Genomic DNA, 26,544 nt, shown 5'->3' with positions numbered 1-26,544 from the left:
ATGAAATAGTTTGACTTATTTCTATTTACATGTTTCTATTTTTCAAGGAGTGTTTTGTTAGTTGTACAAACTAAACTAACACAACAAACTTGGGTAGTGATTGTAAAATCCTTTAAGGTTTTAATTTATTAAAACAAATACTTTTATACACACACTCATACAACATTTGTTTGCTTTTTTCTTTACGTCAAGCTGACAGTATATGAATTAATAAATATTTACTTTTGTATACTCTTATTACACAGTCTGGACAAAAAAAAACTCACCTGTTGCTTTGTAATATAAATTGGTTTATTTAAAACCACCCATGTAACAGTTTCATGACAGGCGGGTGCCGTGGTTGAACCATCATACGTCATATAGTGATCAGTGTCCGGTAATAAGCCACGTATGGATAAACGTTTAACAAATGCTTCATCTCCACCATAACGTATACGATCCAAAGAGTCGGTTAACATACGTAATTCGGGATTCGATAAATCACCCAACTGAACAAAAGAGAACAGAAACAGATTTATATGTAAAGTACGTACTTTCATATGTAAAGTGTAAAATTTGCTATAAATATTTCTTACTTAATTTTTAATGTTTTTAAATATTGACATTTTAATTACCTGCAATAGTATCGAAACACCAACAATGCCCTGAGCTCTATTTAATGCATCCGAAAAATTGTTGTATAATTGAGAATTATAACCAAATATTTGTATCTGTAAATTAAAGTAAAATGAAGACAGTAAAAATGAAATCGATTTTATTTTTACAACCTGTAATGTATATTTATTATTATTATTGTTCTTGTTGTTGCTGTTGCCAAATTTACTTGCAACATGTTTAAGCCCTTACAAATGAATAAATCCTTTTTTATTCACCCTTGTCTTGTGTGTGTGTATGTGTTGCTGTTTTACTGCATAAGATGTTTTAATTTATATTGACATTATGTTGAAGTATAAATCCAAATAATATCTTAATATCGGTCTGTACATGTGTAAAAAGTTTTCAATATTGTTTGTATAAATGTTGCTGTTGCTGTTGTATGTTTTTATTTTCTGTATTTGTGTCGATACACAGATACAATGTCAGACTAACGAGGAAATTTTAAATAATCTTGTTTATTTGTAAAGAACAACAGCAAACAACAATAGCAGCAATGAGAAACAGTTGTAGAAATAAAAGTAAAATACAAACAATAAAATATAAATTCCAACGGAAGAAAGTATTTTTTAAAGAATATTTTGAAAAGTTAAAAGTTTTGGGTTTTATCTGCAGACACTTGGTTTGTGAAAAGTATTTCAAAAATTTTAAGTGGCTAAGACTTTTGGAAATGAATAAATAAAAATGAATATGTAAGAAATGTCGTTTTAATTTGCTAAGGTAAATAAATTGGAAAACAAATAGAGTCGATCATGCTCGAACACATGACACCTTACAGTCTATGTTATTAAATTTGTCGGGTTTTAAATAATGGGACGAATTTAATAAAATACTGTTAAAATCTGGACCACTTTTATTTTAATCAATTACATATACATATTGGAAATTGATGCAGTCACTATGGTAAAAATCAGATTTTTCACAAAATAAAATTTTTCAGAAAAAATCAGAAATTTTCTTTAAAAATCCATTTTTCACTTAAAAATTTGACTTTTAACCAAAAATTTAAAAATTTCACTAAAGAACAAATTTCTACTTAAAATCTTATTTTTACTAAAAATCAAAATTTTTACTAAAATTTCAAATTTTCATTAAAAATCCGAATTTTCATAAGAAATACGATTTTTTACTATAAATTCCATTTTTTTTACTAAAATTGTTATTTTTTAAAAATCAAATTTTTCACTAAAAATCCTATTTTCAATAAAAATCCAATTTTTATACCTCCATGACATGTGAATGTCGAAGTGCTTTACATGAACACCTGCCGTGTTGGCATTATTTGACGGTGGTCTTTTTCAATCACTGGGTGAGCTTCTTTGACGATTTACCACCGCCTCTTTGTGTATCTTACTAACAGGTGGCAATTTTTGTACATGGTTGTGCTGGTCCATGTACAAGCATTTGCTCAAGTGCTCGAGCTATCCAATCTCTTACCATAGTAGCCCCGTTTAGGAATGACAGTTATCATGAGTCAAGCTCAATCAAACCTCGGCAAAGCAAAAGGTAATCACTGGTAAGAGCCGATAGAAGGGACGGACCCAACATCAGGTGAAAACACCCTATTGATGCCATGAGGAATGCCCTGTCCCTACAAGCATTTTCATCATATAAAGACTCACCCCAATGCATTCCATGAAAGTTGCCCAACCACACTACTGAGAAGGCTCTGTTGTTTCAGCAACAGCATCTAGGGACGGAATTGGTGGTTCGAAAACACAGATCCATATTTAATTAGTCAGACTTATTTTAGTGGTCACAAGGACCTACTGTGATAAGTTGAGCATGTTTAAGAGTAAACTTCAACACACTCAACCATAAAGTAAAATCGCCGATAAATAAAAGATTAAGGTATTAACAACTCCTCCAAAGTCTCAACCAACTCCATCGCCACTTCAACCGATACTTCATCCGTCATTCCGATATCTCTACAGATTTATCTCAGAATCCTTCTCATCCATCTGATACAAGTATCCGATGGTACATCGCACACCAACACATACCCAATCTTTGCATTATCAGCTCAAATCCAACATGTTATTAATCCACAACCTTGCCCTGTAGTTTGAACAACATATACAGCCGAACATCGCTTAAACGATTTCGCTATCTATAAAGAGTCGGAATATATATATACTTCTTAAGGTCGGAAAATAAAATCTAGAAGCGCCCTGATTGAATGAAAACCTATAAAAAGTGTCTTTCTCGTTTTACAATTGATAAAAATAAAAAAAATTAAAAATAAAAAAATAAAATAAAAATAAATAAAAAATTTATTTAAAAAAATAAAATTCGTACTGACTGGTTTATTAACACACCATGGTGTAGGGTATGTTATATTCGCTACAGCCGAATACAGAACTTTTATTTGTGTACTATAAATCCAATTTACCAAATTTTAACTAAAAATCCAAGTTTTCACAAAAGAATTAATTTTTTTCACTAAAAATTCAATTTTCACTAAAACTTCGAATTTTTACAAAAAATCAAAATTTTCACTTAAAAAACAAATTTTCATTAAAATCTGAATTGTGCAATTTTTTACTAAAAATCCGATGCTTCACTAATTTTTCACTAATATTCTGAATTTTCACTAAAAAGATAATTTTATTAATTGACACAGATACAGAAACGGACGGAGGTTAACAAATTTAGATAGACATTCTTAGATAAATAATACGTCATTCATTCTAAATGAATTCTGCGTTAATCCTATGCTATATACCCGATTTACTTATTTCTTATTAAATATTTTACATTCTATTACCTTGTGCATAATTTTCAAAGAGAATATCCTCTTAAAACCTCTGTAAAATTTTGAGTAATAAAATTACAAAAGGAATAACAACATACGATTGCATGTATATAGATTTATCTGACTACTTATCCCTAAATCATAAGGGCTCTACCACTAATATTTAATTAACACTAGTAATTTTATTTCGATATTCCTGTTTTACTCTCATATCCAATGCACCAACATACTTCTTTTATCTAAATACACTTTTGCAGTTTATACCTTCGTACAAACAACACAATAAGTACACACAGATTGTATTGCATACACAACAGGAGGATAGCCGAGAAAAACAACAAAACAGTAACAAAAAACACTTATGTGGACATAGAACCAATACTTGTTTGGCATAAATTTTACACAATATAATCCCAACTATCAACAAAATGCAGACAAATAACTACCACAAACTATTATGTATGCTTTACATCTACAAATGCATACATGTGTGTAATTTAGCATGTATATTAGGGAGGTTCCATGTCAAGAGAGAATAAATGACTTTATGAGAAAATTTTTAATAAAAAAAAAAAAAAAATTCACTAAAAATAAAAATTTTCATGTAAAATCTCATTTTTTATTAAACCAGTTTTTTCTACAAATATATACCTTGATTTGGCGGTAATCTATCTAAAAATCCCTTAATTTGTGTGCATTTATTTAATTGAAATCTAAATGACAAATTAATTTTTAACTTGACCGCCCTAATGTCAACACACATGCAAATTAGTAACAAAACCAAAGAGTAAAGTTTTGGTTTACATACTATACATATGTATGCAAACATGTAAGAGTAACTATTTGTGTAATATTTTGGGAATAAGAACAAAAACAATAGAAAGAACAGCAGCTTTAACAGAAAAAGAAACTTGCATCAGAATTACAAAATCCATAACAACACAAATACCAAAAATAACAAGAACAACTGCAAATACAACAGCAAATAACAGGCGGAAACAGAATATAAAGTAAATTATTGTGTGTGTGTGTAAGAATACTTAAATTTGTGTATGTTAACAAGGATCTGATTCGAATAAAAATTTTTCGAATAATCAATGTAAGATTAATTCGAATAAATTCTAAAAAAAATAATCGCAAAACTTTATGAAAAATTTTTCTTTTTCTGGAAATGTTTAACTTGGAATAATGGGTTATTTGTTTACCAAATTTTTTTTAAAGTATTGAACTACCCATTCGGTTATCAAATCGTAAAGCTAAAAGCTAATTTAAAAATACGAATAACTGCCAACTCTTAGACTTATGTATTATTTATGTATATGTATTTTTCGATTATTTTTGCACCTATGCTTATGGTTATGTTTCCAATATACATGTAGATACATGTAAAAGTCCTTATTTCTAGGTCCAGTGTATACATGTACTTATGTATATGTATTTCATTTAAAAAGAAAAAGTGCATTTTTCGAGTCACCTACTTATTTGCTTGATTGTTTGCCTCTGACAACCAGTATATGGATAAGAATAAAAAATCTGTGTACGATAAGTTGTACCATAATTTTTATTGTTTACTAGAAAGACTTTCAACAGGAGGGATATGGAAATAATGTTTAAATAGAAAATCTACATAAAAGTCTATATAAAAATATTTTATTCATCATAGTTTTTATTGTCTATCTTACAAGAAAAAAAAATATATTATTATTTTCGTAGGAATATTTATTTTAAAAACAAATGGGAATATTTAAATACAATGCATTTTGCAATTGATTGCAAAATATATATGTATTTTAGTATAAAATTTAAAATTTTTATGATTTCCATTTTAAATATTTTTTATTTTAAGAATTAAATAATAGTTTGGGGTTTGAAGCAATTAGGTTTTGTTTTTAATTATTAACTTTTATTGGTTTTATGATTAAGTTAAATAAGGACATTCTAGTGCTTGGATATTCTATATAAAAAACTTTTTAATTTTTTAGATATGTAGATGAAAAGTAGCTGATGTTCGCACCGAAAATTAAAATTTAGTTAGATAGTTAGTTAGTTAGTTAGTTAGTTAGTTAGTTAGTTAGTTAGTTAGTTAGTTAGTTAGTTAGTTAGTTAGTTAGTTAGTTAGTTAGTTAGTAGTTAGTTAGTTAGTTAGTTAGTTAGTTAGTTAGTTAGTTAGTAGTTAGTTAGTTAGTTAGTTAGTTAGTTAGTTAGTTAGTTAGTTAGTTAGTTAGTTAGTAGTTAGTAGTTAGTTAGTTAGTTAGTAGTAGTTAGTTCGTTAGTTAGTTAGTTAGTTAGTTAGTTAGTAGTTAGTTAGTTAGTTAGTTAGTAGTTAGTTAGTTAGTTATTAGTTAGTTAGTTAGTTAGATAGAAACACTAACCACTAACATAACGGAGGCCACTTTCATACGATTTACAACGACTGCTTTTTATAATTACTTATAAGCGTTTGTGGTAAGTACTTTCCTCCAATGACATCCCCGTGTTACAATAATAACTTAAAAATGCTATTGTGTAAGTAAATTTTGAGCATTCTCACCCCTTGCATGGTAATGAAAGTTTTTGCTGGGAAACATCATATAATTTCACCGAAATGATTTTTTCTACTTTACAAACTTTCCTCTTGATAGTATTTTATTTTCATTTTTCAAAACTCATATTCTTGTGTTAGCTATTTAATTAAGAGGTACACTAATTTTATAGAAATGTTTTTAGATTTATTTAGCTGATAAACGGACAACTCAGGCAATCAGTCTGATCTATTTAATATAATGTAAGAGTTTAGGGTTATAGATGAAGATTTGGATTTTTTCCCTTCCTTTATTATTATAAAATATATATTATATTTTTAATATTTTCTTACAAATTAAATTATTTTAATGTGATCCGATAAAAATTTTATCTAACAATTTTAAACCAACAACACTCATTTATCCATTTATTAATGACAATTTTATAATTCTCAAATTACCCAAATATCTAATATCACCCCATTTAATTTCTAACCACTTTAGAACTTAAATTGTCATAATTCTTAATAACTCAACGCCATAGCTAGTGAAAAACTAGTAAAAGGGTCTTACAAATGGTTTAATTTATAACGTTTCCTCTGCTATTTGTCATATGACAATTGCAAAATTTTGAAAAATGACATAATTTTTTGTATCTTGTGTGTAGACTATAATTTCTAACTTCTTTCACAGCACATAGACACAGCACCATAAAATGACATACAAATCAGAACAGACAAAGAAAAACATATATTTTAGCACGAAAACAATAGAAAAGCCATAATGGCAATTGTTGGAAAGGAAATAGCTCGAAAAAAAATATTTAAAAATTAAAATATAGAGAGTACAGCCAAGCATTTAACCACTACTATGTCTAGTAGTTATACATATTTTACATACAAACACCCTTAGACTAACATTTAAACAACGACTAGATAAACTCTAAAACTACATAGAAGTCATAAGTTTGGTATAGACCGCGAAACAGATATATAAAATATTTGTTTATTATTTTAAATGTAATTAAAGAAAATATTAAAATCCAATTTATTAATTAGACAAAATTTTTTAAATGTAAAATTTCATTGAAATTCTTCCAAAATTATTTGAATTTAATTAATTAATATAATGTTCTTCATTACACTCTTTGCCTTCTCTGGTTGTCATCATCATCATTGCATACTCAAAAAGGACTTCAAAAAATGGCGCGCCATTTGTTTGCGGTGGAGCTTGAGGCAATTTATATGCATGACTTTAAATCATGTACTAGTTTTGCTTGCATGTAAAAGATGGTGGATGCATGCAAGACAACATTTTACATAAAATTTATGTTTAAATGTAATAATTAAAATAAGAAAAAAATATTAGCAAAAGAAGAGCAATATCACAGCTAGTTGAGACATAGTTTAATTTGCTGAATTGTGTCTTCTATAACATCATATTATTGTCAACATTTTGTAAGTTAAAATGTCACTTTTTTCACTGTTATTCTTGGCAAAGTTAAATGAGACTTCGTATTATATATGTACATGTATGTATGTATATGTAAGTATGTATATAAGAACAGAAAAAACACTGGGAATTTAATTGAAATTCTAATTTGTTACAACTATTATGAGAGAGATTTTTTTCATGCTATTGTTGTTTTTTTTTAGCCGAACTATGTCTGTTGTGAAACAACAACTGCTGCTATTTAACCCCAATCAAATTTGTATGAAAGCAATGTTACGTTCTACAGGAAATCCCGAAAATATAAATGAGGGAAGTATGTCTAACGTTTGGTATCTTTTTATACCCTACACCACTATAGTGGGGAGGGTATTATACGTTTATGCTGATGATTTAAACGCATAAAAATATTGGTCCTACACCCTAAGACTCAAAATCACTTTCTGAGTCGATTAAGACATGTCCGTCCGTCCGGCTAGCTGGCAGTCTATATAGTCCTTGTGCGCAAGCTAAAGGCCACACTTTTCAAGATTTTGTTGAATAAAATTTGTACCATCCGGGTTTTGGCCACAAGGACGATGCCTATTGAAAACGTTTGAAATTTTTTTAACTCAAAAATACGTCAAATAAACCACTATCGCAGCAAAAAAAATTGGCACACCTAAGTTTTATATAGGCATGAATGACCGTGCTAATTTTTATAATAATCGGCCATCGTTGGACCCTAGCCACCATATAACTTAAACGTCCAAAAATTTACTTATGACCATTAGTATTGCGATGAAATTCAGCATAACTAACATTTACATAAAATTTCATCCCTCTTCCCAATTTGTTTACGATCGGCCTATATAAGTCAAATATAAAGCCTCTTTAGAAATTTAGTTTTTCATCAATAAATTGTTTAAATACATCGGAATTAAGGTAAAATTCAACATAAAAGTTTATTTATTTAAAATAAATAATTTTCAAAATATAACCATAGTATAGGGTATCATGTAGTCGGCCATGTCCGACTATATTTCCTACTTGTTAGAAATGAATTAAATACTTTAAACTTGATTATATGAACAATTTTAAGTTAAGTAAGTAAGTAAGTAAGTAACTAACTAACTAACTAACTAACTACTAACTAACTAACTAACTAACTAACTAACTAACTAACTAACTAACTAACTAACTAACTAACTAACTAACTAACTAACTAACTAACTAACTAACTAACTAACTAACTAACTAACTAACTAACTAACTAACTAACTAACTAACTAACTAACTAACTAACTAACTAACTAACTAACTAACTAACTAACTAACTAACTAACTAACTAACTAACTAACTAACTAACTAACTAACTAACTACTAACTAACTAACTAACTAACTAACTAACTAACTAACTAACTAACTAACTAACTAACTAACTAACTAACTAACTAACTAACTAACTAACTAACTAACTAACTAACTAACTAACTAACTAACTAACTACTAACTAACTAACTAACTAACTAACTAACTAACTAACTAACTAACTAACTAACTAACTAACTAACTAACTAACTAACTAACTAACTAACTAACTAACTAACTAACTACTAACTAACTAACTAACTACTACTAACTAACTAACTAACTAACTAACTAACTAACTAACTAACTAACTAACTAACTAACTAACTAACTAACTAACTAACTAACAAACTAACTAACTAACTAACTAACTAACTACCTACCTACCTACCTACCTACCTACCTACCTACCTACCTAACTAACTAACTGTAAAAATTGTGATCTCAAATTTTGGAGATAAATATAAGATTTTCTTAAAACAAATCTTTTTGAAATTGATCTGTGTTACATAGGAAACTTTCCCACTATTAAACAAAACAAGAATAATAAAAGTTTCATTGAAAAAAAAGAAAAAACGAGAAAATAAAAATATAAACATAAGAATGAAATGTGAGCCAAATTACTTTGCGAAAAAGAAACAAAAAAAAGTAAAATATAAAACAACGTTAAATAGAATATTAAATAGCCTCTAGGCCATTGAACAAGAGTTGAGAATAAAGATTGTGAAAACAAACACACACTCTCATACAAATACCAAGTATTTTAACAGATTCAACAAATATTTTTACACATAAACACAGACTCACTTACCATTTCAAGATAGTATATTTATAGACAGAAAACGTTATTCAACTAAAGAGACAGACATATTGCCATACAAACAAAACATTTAAACACTTTTATATGAAATTTACTCATTTACTCATTTGTATCCTTTTTAACTTGTAATAGAAACATTAGCAACAGACATGACATTGTTATTTGTTGCCAAATAACGTTAGAAATTAAAGTAAGTAAAACAATTTTTTTGTTGCTTTGTGTTTTCTTGTGTTAATTTTGCTATTATACCCTGGATTTGGTATTTAAACATTTACTCTAAGCTTTTTAATTGTTTTGAGGAGTGTGATGAGAAAATTTTGGAGAATGTATTAAAAGGTTTTGTAATTATTTATTAGACTACATCCACGGATGATTTACAATCGCAATTTACTTCGATTACATGGAGAAAATATACTGCAATAGATTACTTTTAGTGGATTTAATAACTTTCTAATGTATACTTAGTACAGAAGGGACAATTAACTTCTTTCCGGATTATTTAAGGACATAAAAGTAACGATTGACTTACTCTCGGCAATACTTCAATTTAATTTACTATTTCGACATTCGTGATGAATACTATATAAAAAATTATATATTAAATTATTTATCAATTGCAATCATTTTAATATTTTGTATTTAAAAGTATTATATTAATACTTGCTCTTGTTTACCTCAACTCATTCCTTAAGTTTGTCTAACGCTACAGTCTAAGTGTTTGTTTACGTATCTGTCGTTCCATCTTTACTAACAATTTTTTATCTAATTTAATGAATTCTTAATTGGTAATTTTAATTAATCCTGCTTACAAGATTGCTAGACATAATTCCGTTTGCTAATAATATCCTGGAAATACTTTTCTCTTGTGTACTTTGCCCTTTCTCACAAGTATGCCTTAACATGTTTGTGTTTGTATTTGCCTGTTCATTCATGCTTAAGTATAAATATTTCAACCCATTCTATGTAGAAAAACAAACATTTGTATATTTTTTCAAATCCAATATTATTATGTCAATATACAAGAGTCGGGGGTATAACAATTATAATGTGTTTTACTAGATATTCTATTGGTTTATTAACTTTTTTCTATTTCATTTATTTCTTTGTTTAGCAAATGTTTTGGCGAAATGTGTCTGTGAGTAAATATATGTACATAACATAATTACAAATTTTGTGTTTGTATGTAATTGCGTTTGTTATCCATTATAGCATGATTTTCGTGGTTATTTTAGTTGGTTTTTGTGGTTTAAATTTAAGCACCGCAAAACATGCAGGTGTATGCGACTTTTTTCTCAATTTTTTGTAAATATTTCCTTTAAAGTTTTTGTAAATTAATAAATATTGAATAGTGTTTAGTTTATTTAGCGTATTATATACACATATACGCTTTTAATGTTTGCTTTTGACTTGTTTATTTTTAAGTAAAAATATACGGGTAAATTATTTAAGAAAAAATATATATACATATTTGTATAGATTACTAATTGGTTTTAAATTTCTTTAATAGAGCGGAATTTTAAATATTTTGTTGCATATTAAAACTTGTAAATTTATTAAAGATATTTTAAAGCAAGACAGAAATATTTAATAATGACTATAATACTGCTTCCGGAGATTTTCAAAAGAAGATACAAACTGAACAGTTAATTATTTTTGGAATTTAAGAAAAAAAAAACATATACATATATATTTAAAAGCAAATACGTCTTTTATGAAATTTAATAATTTTTCTCTAATAAGAAATATACTAACTAAATATAGAAGTAAAAAAGAAAAATTTTTCTTTCATGTACCATATATTAAAAAAAATCCAACGCATGATTACCATTTAAATAAATCATTGTAAATATTACTCATACGCCCCTGTATTTACTACAAAAATTTAATGACTTATTTTTTTGCAAACAGTTGTAAACATTTAATGAACAAAAATATAAAAAAATAAACCTTCTAACAAAGAAATCAAATAAAAATGAAAGTAAATGAACATTTTTTTGCTCTTAGGAAAATAATAAAGTGTCTTCATATTTGTTTACTTAACTGCTACATACAAACATAAGTGTGTAAAAATACTGAGTGGCAAGAAAATTGTGTAAATAAATCACTCAACATTTGTAACGATTTAAATGATTGTTTTTGTTTCTGTTGTTGCTGCTACTGATCAAATATACTTCCGCTCGTTTGTCTAAATAAATATTTAACCTAGAGAAATCTCTAACAAAATATGTTCAAATGACAGCAGTCGAAACATCGCAAAAAAAAAAACTGACAACAAAAGGGAAGCTTAAGCAACCATCGACGACAGCAACTGTCATAATGTTCAAATCAGAAAAGAAAGGAAAAAAAGCACAACAGCAAATAAAAAATCAACAACCAACACGTCTAACAAATCTATATGTACTTCAAATCTTTTTCTATGTTTCTGTATTTTTTTCTTCTTTATTTTATTTTCTTTTGTATTCATATGTAATGACATTTACTATGAAATAAAGTCAAAGTCATATAAAACTGGTAGGGTAAAACCAGGTCCACGCGAGAGAGAAAAACAAAAGACTAGAAAAGTAGTTTATGCACTTTGTTTTGATTTAATTTAAGGAAAAAACGGAAATAAAAGAACATACATGTGTAAGTAGTTGTTGACATTGAATAAAATTTAACTAATTTTCTAATTAAATTGCATATATAAAACCCATTTAAATATAATAGTAACATAATGTTCTGGTAACTTTAAACTGAAAATGAGAACTAGAACTGAACTAGAACTGAAATAGAACTGAACTAGAACTGAACTAGAACTAACTAGAACTGAACTAGAACTGAACTAGAACTGAACTAGAAATGAACTAGAACTGAACTAGAACTGAACTAGAACTGAACTAGAACTGAACTAGACTGAACTATACTGAACTAGAACTGACTAGAACTGAACTAGAACTGAACTAGAACTGAACTAGAACTGAACTAGAACTGAACTAGAACTGAACTAGAACTTGAACTAGAACTGAACTAGAACTGAACTAGAACTGAACTAGAACTGAACTAGAACTGAACTAGAACTGAACTGACTGAACTGAACTAGAACTGAACTAGAACTGAACTAGAACTGAACTAGAACTGAACTAGAACTGAACTAGAACTGAACTAGAACTGAACTAGAACTGAACTAGAACTGAACTAGACTGAACTAGAACTGAACTAGAACTGAACTAGAACTGAACTAGAACTGAACTAGAACTGAACTAGAACTGAACTAGAACTGAACTAGAACTGAACTAGAACTGAACTAGAAACTGAACTAGAACTGAACTAGAACTGAACTAGAACTGAACTAGAACTGAACTAGAACTGAACTAGAACTGAACTAGAACTGAACTAGAACTGAACTAGAACTGAACTAGAACTGAACTAGAACTGAACTAGAACTGAACTAGAAACTGAACTAGAACTGAACTAGAACTGAACTAGAACTGAACTAGAACTGAACTAGAACTGAACTAAACTGAACTAGAACTGACTAGAACTGAACTAGAACTGAACTAGAACTGAACTAGAACTGAACTAGAATGAACTAGAACTGAACTAGAACTGAACTAGAACTGAACTAGAACTGAACTAGAACTGAACTAGAACTGAACTGAACTGAACTAGAACTGAACTAGAACTGAACTAGAACTGAACTAGAACTGAACTAGAACTGAACTAGAAACTGAACTAGAACTGAACTAGAACTGAACTAGAACTGAACTAGAACTGAACTAGAACTGAACTAGAACTGAACTAGAACTGAACTAGAACTGAACTAGAACTGAACTAGAACTGAACTAGAACTGAACTAGAAACTGAACTAGAACTGAACTAGAACTGAACTAGAACTGAACTAGAACTGAACTAGAACTGAACTAGAAACTGAACTAGAACTGAACTAGAACTGAACTAGAACTGAACTAGAACTGAACTAGAACTGAACTAGAACTGAACTAGAACTGAACTAGAACTGAACTAGAACTGAACTAGAACTGAACTAGAACTGAACTAGAACTGAACTAGAACTGAACTAGAACTGAACTAGAACTGAACTAGAACTGAACTAGAACTGAACTAGAACTGAACTAGAACTGAACTAGAACTGAACTAGAACTGAACTAGAACTGAACTAGAACTGAACTAGAACTGAACTAGAACTGAACTAGAACTGAACGAACTAGAACTGAACTAGAACTGAACTAACTAGAACTGAACTAGAACTGAACTAGAACTGAAACTGAACTAGAACTGAACTAGAACTGAACTAGAACTGAACTAGAACTGAACTAGAACTGAACTAGAACTGAACTAGAACTGAACTAGAACTGAACTAGAACTGAACTAGAACTGAACTAGAACTGAACTAGAACTGAACTAGAACTGAACTAGAACTGAACTAGAACTGAACTAGAACTGAACTAGAACTGAACTAGAACTGAACTAGAACTGAACTAGAACTGAACTAGAACTGAACTAGAACTGAACTAGAACTGAACTAGAACTGAACTAGAACTGAACTAGAACTGAACTAGAACTGAACTAGAACTGAACTAGAACTGAAACTAGGAACTAGAACTGAACTAGAACTGAACTAGAACTGAACTAGAACTGAACTAGATGAACTGAACTAGAACTGAACTAGAACTGAACTAGACTGAACTAGAACGGAACTAGAACTGAACTAGAACTGAACTAGAACTGAACTAGAACTGAACTAGAACTGAACTAGAACTGAACTAGAACTGAACTAGAACTGAACTAGAACTGAACTAGAAACTGAAACTAGAACTGAACTAGAACTGAACTAGAACTGAACTAAACTGAACTAGAACTGAACTAGAACTGACACTAAGAACTGAACTAGAACTGAACTAAACTAACTAGAACTGAACTAGAACTGAACTAGAACTGAACTAGAACTGAACTAGAACTGAACTAGAACTGAACTAGAACTGAACTAGAACTGAACTAGAACTGAACTAGAACTGAACTAGAACTGAACTAGAACTGAACTAAACCTGACAGCCTGAACTAGAACTGAACTAGAACTGAACTAGAACTGAACTAGAACTGACTAGAACTGAACTAGAACTGAACAGAACTGAACTAGAACTGAACTAGAACTGAACTAGAACTGAACTAGAACTGAACTAGAACTGAACTAGAACTGAACTAGAACTGAACTAGAACTGAACTAGAACTGAACTAGAACTGAACTAGAACTGAACTAGAACTGAACTAGAACTGAACTAGAACTGAACCAGAACTGAACTAGAACTGAACTAGAACTGAACTAGAACTGAACTAGAACTGAACTAGAACTGAACTAGAACTGAACTAGAACTGAACTAGAACTGAACTAGAACTGAACTAGAACTGAACTAGAACTGAACTAGAACTGAACTAGAACTGAACTAGAACTGAACTAGAACTGAACTAGAACTGAACTAGAACTGAACTAGAACTGAACTAGAACTGAACTAGAACTGAACTAGAACTGAACTAGAACTGAACTAGAACTGAACTAGAACTGAACTAGAACTGAACTAGAACTGAACTAGAACTGAACTAGAACTGAACTAGAACTGAACTAGAACTGAACTAGAACTGAACTAGAACTGAACTAGAACTGAACTAGAACTGAACTAGAACTGAACTAGAACTGAACTAGAACTCAACTATAACTGAACTAGAACTGAACTAGAACTGAACTAGAACTGAACTAGAACTCAACTAGAACTCAACTGAACTCAACTGAACTCAACTAGAACTCAACTAGAACTAAACTAGAACTCAACTAGAACTCAACTAGAACTGAACTAGAAATAGAATATAGAATAATAGTTTTTCTGCAAAAATTAATCACCCATGAATTTTTATTAAAATTTTTGCTGCCAAATTTAAAAAAATAAAATCAAAACAATCTCTATCCGCAACTCTTCTGGCTAATCTTTTAAAAATGTGTGCAAAAACTTGCCCATCACTGTACAAAAATTCCATAACCCTATAAATGGAAGTGTGTGTAAATATAAATATATTTATTCTGTATAACATTATTACGAATACTTATGTATAATCAAATGATTTTATTTCTTTGTTTTATTAAAATGAAATTCTCAACAACACGACAAAGAAAATATAAAAAAGGGAAAATACCAAATTGCGCCTTTAATTAAATCTACCCGTAAGTAAATTATATTTAACAAGTAAATATTGATTTGCTATCTACAGGAGCAATTTAAGACAAAGAAGAATTAACTAAATATTAAGTTACAATAACTTACCTCAGCGGGAAATGTATAACCATCCACACTATGCTCTGAACCAAATTGATCGTGTAGACCGTAGTGTATGTGTATCTCATGAAATCTATAGCGATACGATAAAGGACCGCCTGTAATATTTACAGGCATTTGCATGCCATCATAATTGGCAACCGTATCATTGCCCGCTGTGAATATAATACTATGACCTGTGTTGGTGATTAAACCACTTATCTGTAATTAAAATATTTGTTGTTAATTACTTAATAATTAAAAATATGTATGTGATAAAGATTACTTACTCTATGTTTATCTATGTGTAATATTCTTAAATTAGGATCAAATAATAAACGTTGAGGTTCTAAATTAACTGGTGATTGTCTTCGTCCTTTATTACACAAAGACCATTCGGGATTAATTAAACCCCAAAAGGCAGGACCTATAATGAAAAAAAAGATGGAAAATAATTTTTACAAAATATATAAAAAATGGTGAAAGATTTTAAGATAAATCACGTTTTAGTTTTGATTTGATTAAAAATGATTACAACAAGTGGTTTAGTGCAACCAATATTTTCTTTTATATTTTAAAATTTTTTTACTTGCCATTATGTATCATTAAATTGTCACCTTAGACAAAGTCTTCCTTTAGACGTTTTTATATTTAAATTTAATGTTTATTTTTTCTTAGTGTGTTTATAGATGTCTAAAAATTCTTATGCTCAAAAGGACTACTAAAGTTTTTTTTTGCAGTTCCTTTTTTAGTATATCTTTGAATTAAAAATTGTCACTTAAGTTCTAGTAGGGAAATCTTAAGAAAACAAATCACGTTCAATACACTTAGTTTAAAACGATGTGATACTATTGCTGAGATACATACTTTGTTGGAATATACATACATATATAGGAATAATAAAAAACTTATAAAACGTTTAAGTGTTTTTTTCTTTACTGAGTATGTGTACCACTGTTCTTGCTGTTTTTGTTGTTGAATAAATGTTATTATGTTATCGATGTATAGAAAAAAACGTCTAATAAAACATGTTTATTTAGGTTGATATGACTTTACTTAAATTTTAAATCAATCGTGTTTAGGGTAAAATATTTAGTACTTTAAAGTACTACAGTTCAAAATATAGTTACATATATGGGGAATTTTATCGATTGAAACAACTATTGAAACCGATGTCTTCCGATCGATTGTTTTTAAAACAAAGTTGAATTTTACTCACAAATAGACATATTTTTCTAATACTTTAATAACACAAGCCAACGTAATGTAGGTTTGTGAAAACTTTTGAAACCAATTCAACTGATTTTAATGTAGTATAAGCTGCTGAAACCGAATATGATATCTGTTTTTTTTCTATCACCCGCCATATACTCGGAAAATGGGATCGAATATTTTGTTCATATATTACAGACATTTTATATAATTATAAAAATATATTTACGTTTAAAGGTTAATTTGAATTTTTTCGAGGTCATCTTAAATACGGGTCTTCATTATATACAATTTATCTTAAGTTTCATTTAAATCGGTTGAAAACAAAATTATATTTCACTTTGGTTTCAAGAGGATTTCTTAATATTGCATAGCTTGAGTTTGACCTTTACAGTTTATGGGTTAATATTATTCGATTTTACTAAAACTTCAGATATATGTTTCATATTATCGTAAATTGTATTATCTGAAAAAGTTTTATATAAAATGGATAACAGTAAAGAATAAAATCTGTTTTCCAAAAATTTTAACGAAAAATAGTTTTCTCCGAAATCCTCAAAATTAAATTCGCAGGTACCTCTAATATGTGAAAGATATCGACCTAATTTCTTTACTATTTTTTATTGTCCTTCTTATAAGTCACATGGACATTTTCCCAAATGTAATGACATGATTTTTACATTTTTTTTAAATACTTCTCAGATAGGTGTTTTGTGACACTAAATGATCGGAAGAATTTGTAATAACTTTTACAATTTTTAACCAATTTTTTGTGTTTTATATCTTATTGGAATGATCAAGGAATATATATTTAAATTATTTTAATATATTTATATTATTTTAAATTATTTTAATATATTTATAATATGAAGTATAAGTCCAGATGCAGAGACAGCCACTATTTGCAACACCTGAAAAATAACAGAATTTTATATTTGGGACTCAAGTATACAGTCAGAAGGACTAAAATATGAAAATGTGGAAAATTGGTGGGTGATACGACTTTTTTATTTTCATTTTCGGAATCAGCACACCAAATAACACTAGAATTAGATTAGATAATTTAATGTGAAAACATCTCAAAACTAGGAAAAAGAGTGCAAAACTCACATACATTTCTCTAGATTACTTAAACACCATATACATATGTCTATCATTATAGAAACCTCAAATTATACTTTTTAAAGCCGTTGAGAATCCTAAAATTGATTGATATTTAACTATGATATTGGGTTTAAAATGCATAAAGATACGAAAAACCGGTTATTTACCTATATATCAAGATTTTCGAGGTGTTTGACAAATTTCAAAAACAGATTCTTGTTGTACTTGATAATACCTATCAGTCAAATAGTATCGCAAAAACTTACATTTAAAAGTAATGATTTTAAAAGCCAGCATACAAATAACTTCTTAAAAAACTTCTTTACGCACAAAAACTTACTCACACAGAATATGAACCTGGGCCTCTTGTTCATTAGTTCACTACCAACTCACAACACCACTGCTTAGTTATTTTATTGTGCGTCAAATAATGATTTTCACCCAGAAAAACTATTTCCTTTTCGTGTGTGTAAAAAAACGACAAAACTCAAAATAAAGTACTTATTTCATTATATGTAATTCATTATAGGAATACCTTATAACAATACGTAGTAGTAATTGAAAAGTAAGCAGTTCTGTAAGTACAAGTTATTACTGGGAATTTGCTGGGTACTTACTAATAAACAAAAACGAGACTGCAAGTTCAGTGACAGATTAGTCTTGTGTCATAAAAATTCAACTTCCAGAAAATGGAAATTTTATGCAAAAAAAATATACCTTTACGAATGGTTATTAAATTATCGGTATGCAAATCTTTTGTTATCAGTATAATCCCATTTGGTTTCACTTCAACTTTAAACAAAAAGTTCAAATTATATTGAACCTTAGAAAATAAAACAATTCGAAATACTGTAATCGAAAAGAAACTGACACTATGAAACCCCTTAGTAATACATATTTTATTATAAAAAATCCGACATTTACCCACAATTAAATATTATTTTACCACCCTTTTAAGGACAACAACACCTTGAAATATAAACTACAAAAAGCGCAATAAAAGGCAAATATGCATTTAATGGCTTTTAAACATATTTAACTATAATGCACTTTAACAATTGTTTTGTCGTTGTGCTTTTACGTTTCTGTGAGAGACAGAACGTGTAACTGGTTTCTAGATGGTAGTTGGATTTTTCCTTATCAGCAAAACTTATAGTTTTCATCTCTCCTTGGTCATATTATTCCTTCTAAAGTTTTATTCTTCTTTCTCTTTCCATTTTTATTTTTGATGGAACGTGATAACGACACTCGTTCTATTTGAAAATCAGAATAAAAAAATAAAAACCAAAAATTGTACGTTGAAAAGAATTGATGTTAAACACATCTATTCTAGTTGACTTTTTACATGAAAAATATACGCAACTTTAGTGTGGAAAAATAAAAATTTAAAGAAGCAGAATTTTGTTCAATTCTTTTCTTAAACAATGAAAACTAAAGTTGAAATTACCTTTTTATTTTGGCTTTTTTTGCTTTCTTTAACTAAAAGAATAAAGAATTCCTGGCAATTTTATGCTGCGTTTGCAGTCACATACCATAACAGTCTCATCTGCAAGGAACAGCACGTTTTTTAATGCATACGTAAAATTTTGTTGAAGGCAGCCAACAAAAAAAGAAGGTTTCAACATAGAGCAACAGACACCAAGAAATATAAACCTTACAACTACTACATTCGTACAAATACAACAAAACATGCTTCATTCAAATTTGATGACAAAATACGGATGACACCCAGCTGCATAGTTGGCATTACTGATGCTGTTGCTGCCAAACTTACACTTTATATATGTATGTACGAACATACGTATCTATACGTGAGTTTGTCGGTTTGCATTGGCGTCAACTTCACAATCCTTTGGTAATATTCGTGAAAGTTGTACAGAGTTCGTTTTATAAAATACAACTGCATAATCCTACGCCTTCGTATAGCTTCTAAATCTCATTAGGATTTCCCTAGTAATATTTTCATTCATAACATTTTCTTTCCATCTCAACACCAACATCATCACCATCACCATGCACATACACACTAATGCTATGTAGTCATGATAGCTCAGTTCTAGTAATAGTATTGTGGCACTGCAACAATAGATTCTATTATTATGGCATCCTTGTAGTGTTGTTATTTCCACATTACTTTAAATAATTTCCTTATTTTCTCTCTCATTTCTTTATTTCCCTTTCTATATTTCGCATTAGTATAAGAATGAACATCTTAGGAAAAATCATTTATGGTTTCCTTTTGATTTTAAGCTTCTTTTCCTGGTGCTGTTAAAGTGTAATAATAATTTTTGAATTCCTTAAGTGAAGTTTTGTTTTTTGATGTTGTTTGTTTTCATTTGGTTTACAAATGATTTCATTGCATTATCATCAGTACTCGTACGTTTGTGCTACATACCCTTGAAGCATGTTCAAAAATTTGTTGAATGTTTTAGCAGTTTTGAAGTTATGTATGTGTTCTAACAGAACAAGTACGTATTTATTAAGGGGAATTTGTATAATATTAATTATAGTAAAATCCACAACATATATACCAGGAAAAAGTAATAAAATATTTCCCATGAAGAGATAATTAATAAGTCCTAGATGTATTTAATACTTTTTACTGGAAATCTATGTAAATTTCGATGAGTAAATGTTCACATAACGCATAAAAGACTGAACTAGAACTGAACTAGAACTGAACTAGAACTGAACTAGAACTGAACTAGAACTGAACTAGAACTGAACTAGAACTGAACTAGAACTGAACTAGAACTGAACTAGAACTGAACTAGAACTGAACTAGAACTGAACTAGAACTGAACTAGAACTGAACTAGAACTGAACTAGAACTGAACTAGAACTGAACTAGAACTGAACTAGAACTGAACTAGAACTGAACTAGAACTGAACTAGAACTGAACTAGAACTGAACTAGAACTGAACTAGAACTGAACTAGAACTGAACTAGAACTGAACTAGAACTGAACTAGAACTGAACTAGAACTGAACTAGAACTGAACTAGAACTGAACTAGAACTGAACTAGAACTGAACTAGAACTGAACTAGAACTGAACTAGAACTGAACTAGAACTGAACTAGAACTGAACTAGAACTGAACTAGAACTGAACTAGAACTGAACTAGAACTGAACTAGAACTGAACTAGAACTGAACTAGAACTGAACTAGAACTGAACTAGAACTGAACTAGAACTGAACTAGAACTGAACTAGAACTGAACTAGAACTGAACTAGAACTGAACTAGAACTGAACTAGAACTGAACTAGAACTGAACTAGAACTGAACTAGAACTGAACTAGAACTGAACTAGAACTGAACTAGAACTGAACTAGAACTGAACTAGAACTGAACTAGAACTGAACTAGAACTGAACTAGAACTGAACTAGAACTGAACTAGAACTGAACTAGAACTGAACTAGAACTGAACTAGAACTGAACTAGAACTGAACTAGAACTGAACTAGAACTGAACTAGAACTGAACTAGAACTGAACTAGAACTGAACTAGAACTGAACTAGAACTGAACTAGAACTGAACTAGAACTGAACTAGAACTGAACTAGAACTGAACTAGAACTGAACTAGAACTGAACGAACTGAACTAGAACTGAACTAGAACTGAACTAGAACTGAACTAACGAACTAGAACTGAACTAGAACTGAACTAGAACTGAACTAGAACTGAACTAGAACTGAACTAGAACTGAACTAGAACTGAACTAGAACTGAACTAGAACTGAACTAGAACTGAACTAGAAATGAACTAGAACTGAACTGAACTGAACTAGAACTGAACTAGAACTGAACTAGAACTGAACTAGAACTGAACTAGAACTGAACTAGAACTGACTAGAACTGAACTAGAACTGAACTAGAAACTGAACTAGAACTGAACTAGAACTGAACTAGAACTGAACTAGACTGAACTAGAACTGAACTAGAACTGAACTAGAACTGAACTAGAACTGAACTAGAACTTGAACTAGAACTGAACTAGAACTGAACTAGAACTGAACTAGAACTGAACTAGAACTGAACTAGAACTGAACTAGAACTGAACTAGAACTGAACTAGAACTGAACTAGAACTGAACTAGAACTGAACTAGAACTGAACTAGAACTGAACTAGAACTGAACTAGAACTGAACTAGAACTGAACTAGAACTGAACTAGAACTGAACTAGAACTGAACTAGAACTGAACTAGAACTGAACTAGAACTGAACTAGAACTGAACTAGAACTGAACTAGAACTGAACTAGAACTGAACTAGAACTGAACTAGAACTGAACTAGAACTGAACTAGAACTGAACTAGAACTGAACTAGAACTGAACTAGAACTGAACTAGAACTGAACTAGAACTGAACTAGAACTGAACTAGAACTGAACTAGAACTGAACTAGAACTGAACTAGAACTGAACTAGAACTGAACTAGAACTGAACTAGAACTGAACTAGAACTGAACTAGAACTGAACTAGAACTGAACTAGAACTGAACTAGAACTGAACTAGAACTGAACTAGAACTGAACTAGAACTGAACTAGAACTGAACTAGAACTGAACTAGAACTGAACTAGAACTGAACTAGAACTGAACTAGAACTGACTAGAACTGAACTAGAACTGAACTAGAACTGAACTAGAACTGAACTAGAACTGAACTAGAACTGAACTAGAACTGAACTAGAACTGAACTAGAACTGAGCTAGAACTGAACTAGAACTGAACTAGAACTGAACTAGAACTGAACTAGAACTGAACTAGAACTGAACTAGAACTGAACTAGAACTGAACTAGAACTGAACTAGAACTGAAACTAGAACTGAACTAGAACTGAACTAGAACTGAACTAGAACTGAACTAGAACTGAACTAGAACTGAACTAGAACTGAACTAGAACTGAACTAGAACTGAACTAGAACTGACTAGAACTGAACTAGAACTGAACTAGAACTGAACTAGAACTGAACTAGAACTGAACTAGAACAGAACTAGAACTTAATTAGGATTACTAAGGTAATTGGTTTTGAAAACACTGCCGTGACTATAAACTATAAAATTACACATAAGAAGCAAACAAATTTACCTAAAATAAAAGGTTTTTATTTAAAAATTTACATACATCCTGATCCTTTTTGTAACTGCATAAAATACACATTTAATTCATTGCAAATACTATTGTTCTTGTTGCTTATACCAACAAAAACAATGAATTAGAAAAATATACCGGATAAAAAATAAAATAAATTGTTTAAAAATGAAATAAAAACGACATAAACAGACGCGGTCCATCAGACAAACAAATAGAACAGACAACCAAGCTGGTAGACAGACAGACAGACAAACAGACAGGCCAGACAGTTGGACACTTTCATTTGGCTTAACGTCACCTATTGTTGTCGTTTGTTGCTGTTATTATTATTGTGTTGTGCATAGGGATGCCAAACGGGAATTCCCGATTCCCGAAAATCCCGGGATTTTCGGGATTTGAAAGTACCGAAAACCGGGATTTTAAAAAATGAAATCCCGGGAAATTTCGGGATTTTAAAATCCGAATTTTTAAGTATTTTTCCGCTATTTTATACATTATAAAGTACTAAATAAGAGAATTTTAATAGTTTTTGGACTTAAGATGACTCTACTAACTTACAAGCTGAAATATCAAAAAAAAAAAAAGTAAGAGTGCTATATTCGGCTATGCCGAATCTAATATACCCACCATCAAACCGTATGCCGTAAAAGGAATGCTTTTCTATAAACATCAGGGTGATATTACTCATCAAATTTACTGATAGGACCTTATATGAGAGGTAGGGTGAATCATTGACCGTTTTTATAAAATTTTTCATAATTTTTTAGACCAATTTTGGTTCATACACTTTCCGGTAGGAAGATTTACGTTCCCATAAAAGTTTCTTAGCTTTTCGCGAGTAAGAAACTTACTTATTTCAAATTTCATCTCTACACTCGTACTTGTAAGCCAGTAATGAGCGTTAAAGTATTTATCTGGATGGGACCTTATGTAGGGGTAGGGTCAATTATGGACCGAACCACATAAAACTTGGTAGAGAGATTTTGACTCGCATGAAACATATGTGTATCGAATTTCATCGCTATTTTTAAGCCAGTAATAAGCGTTATATGGGGGTAGGGTCAATTATGAACCGACCCACATAAAATTTGGTAGAGAGGTTTTGGCTCGTCAGGGATTTACTAATATCAAATTTCATTGCTATACTAAATAGGCATAGATACTATCGGATATATAAAAATAACAAGTACGAAATTATAGGCGGGCGAGGCCGACCATATAACCCCATACACCAGTTATAAGAGTAAAATGTAATTTAGTTTTCATAATAAATGTATACCTCGCCTCCGATATATTCTAGCACTTTATTGTTAAAAAACTATTTTTCTGAAATATGCTTGGGGGAAGGACGCCATCATATGAGTCGATCCTCATAAAATTTGGAGGACGAATTTACGGTTACATAAAATGTTTTATGCTGAATTTCATTGCGACAGTTCTCTTTTTAAGCGAATTGTGGACACTAATTCTTTTTTAAAGCTGTGTTTTGTATGGGGGCTCGGATCAAAAGCCCGATCATTTCAAATTTCATCAGCGTATTTTAGGACAGTATAAAACAAAAGCACTACTCCGGAGAAACCCAATATACCATCCCTACTAAGGGTATAAAAAGGGCAATAAATAGGCATTGATACTATCGAATATCTATAATGGAAGTCAACCTGTCAATAAGATGGCGAGAAGATAATTCCCTTGGTTAGTGAACACGGAATATAAGGTGGAGGAGATATAGGTGCAGTACAGGTGCTCTATGTAGCCTCGTATGGATCCCCATTACACATACTATTTAAATATTATTTGGAAACCATTGTAAATTTGGATATCATGGGTATTATTTTAGGTTTTTATTCTACTATTCAGTGCCTGGGATGGAAAGATTTTTATTCTAAGTATGTACTTTGAATTAATTTGTTTTTCTTTTCACAAAATGATTATAGGAAAGTAAACACCTACTAAGAGTATTCATATTGCAATATGAAATAAAACGTTTTATTTTTGTCGGTAAATTATTAAGATTTTTTGAATTTTTTTTATATTTTTCGGGATTTAGAAATCCCGAAAATCCCGGGATCTCGATATCGGGATTCCGGGATTTATTTAAAAATCCCGAATCCCGGGATTTCTAAAAACCAGTCCCGATTGGCATCCCTAGTTGTGCATTCAGATAACAAGAAAAAAATAATACAAATATGCATACAAATTTATATTTATTCATGGCATTTTTTTATAGTTTTATAGTAGTTTACTTTTTTGTAGAGTAAATTTTTTCCTTCATTGTAATATAGTATGATATTCTTTTTTTTCAGCATTTTGTTTTTGTCCGTTTTAGTTTATATAACTTTAGGCTGATTTTTTTTGTAATATTTAACCCAAATTTAAGTATTCATAGTTGACATTTAAATTTATATCTGTAGTATTTATTATAAAACATATTTTTTCGAGAATGTAAGTATTGTTGTGAATGTATTTCTTTTTATTATAGTTTTGCATAAAACTTACCTGATATACCATCATAGGTCCACCATTCTTCCCAGCTAACTGCATGTAGTACTGAAAATAGAGATAGAAAGGAAAAAAACTAAATAAAGTTTCATTTCATTTGTATGAATCTTAAGCAAAGTAAAATAAAGTTTAATGAATATAAAGTTCATTAAACTTTAACGTTATCAGTGGTTTATTAATGCCGATTTCCTATACAAAATTCCTCTTGTAAAATATTTTTGATTTTATTAATCTTTCATGAATATTTATAGGGGGTTATATCGTATTTAAATTCCAAAGCAACAGCTTACGGTATTCCAATGAAGGGTAACTTCTCTGATGAATCAGAGTAAACGCAATGCCTGGTTTCACTTTACATTTCTTTATTTAAAAACGTTGATTCGAAAGGTTTCTTCTCAGAAAGCTGGTTAAAAATATTTAAGTTACATAGACATTTTCCAAAAATAATGAACCTATAAATTAAACAATTAAACATATATAAGCAGACCGCTTAATAGAGCTAATAAACTCAAATTAACACAAATAAATTCATAGAATAATTAAAAAAAATTCTTTGTATTTCTGTTATACAAATTCTGAGCTAATTTATTTCTTTAAAGATTTTTCACGTTCAAGGTAATTTAATTGAGCATTATAACAGCTTAAGATTTCCTTTGGTTTGTTTTCTTCGTTCACACATTTTTACTAATTTATATTTTTGAAATAAATTAGCAAAAAACTAAACTTCTTTTTATCCTGTGGTGATGAGTTAATACCTCTAACGTAATTTTTCTTCTTTATTTTTATACGTATAAAGATA

The 26,544-nt window shown here is 29.8% G+C and overlaps 1 protein-coding gene across 1 annotated transcript; it reads right to left on the bottom strand.

The window, feature by feature from the left end:
* Positions 1 to 218: 218 nt before the first annotated feature.
* LOC119613695 (putative carbonic anhydrase-like protein 2) lies at positions 219 to 26,544 on the bottom strand (the record flags this gene model as incomplete). The annotated part of the gene is made up of 6 exons (XM_037969722.1): positions 219 to 488; positions 615 to 710; positions 15,840 to 16,052; positions 16,121 to 16,257; positions 25,743 to 25,793; positions 26,501 to 26,544. Coding segments are annotated over 6 exons (811 nt in total), but the record flags the coding sequence as incomplete, so codon positions are not given.

Source organism: Lucilia sericata, unplaced genomic scaffold, assembly GCF_015586225.1.
Source record: "Lucilia sericata isolate MDLA Ls3-8-SP2 unplaced genomic scaffold, ASM1558622v1 Contig002249F_arrow, whole genome shotgun sequence".
Taxonomy (NCBI): domain Eukaryota; kingdom Metazoa; phylum Arthropoda; class Insecta; order Diptera; family Calliphoridae; genus Lucilia; species Lucilia sericata.
The sequence above is the reverse complement of the archived record's forward strand: the minus strand, read 5'-3'. Positions and strand labels throughout refer to the sequence as shown.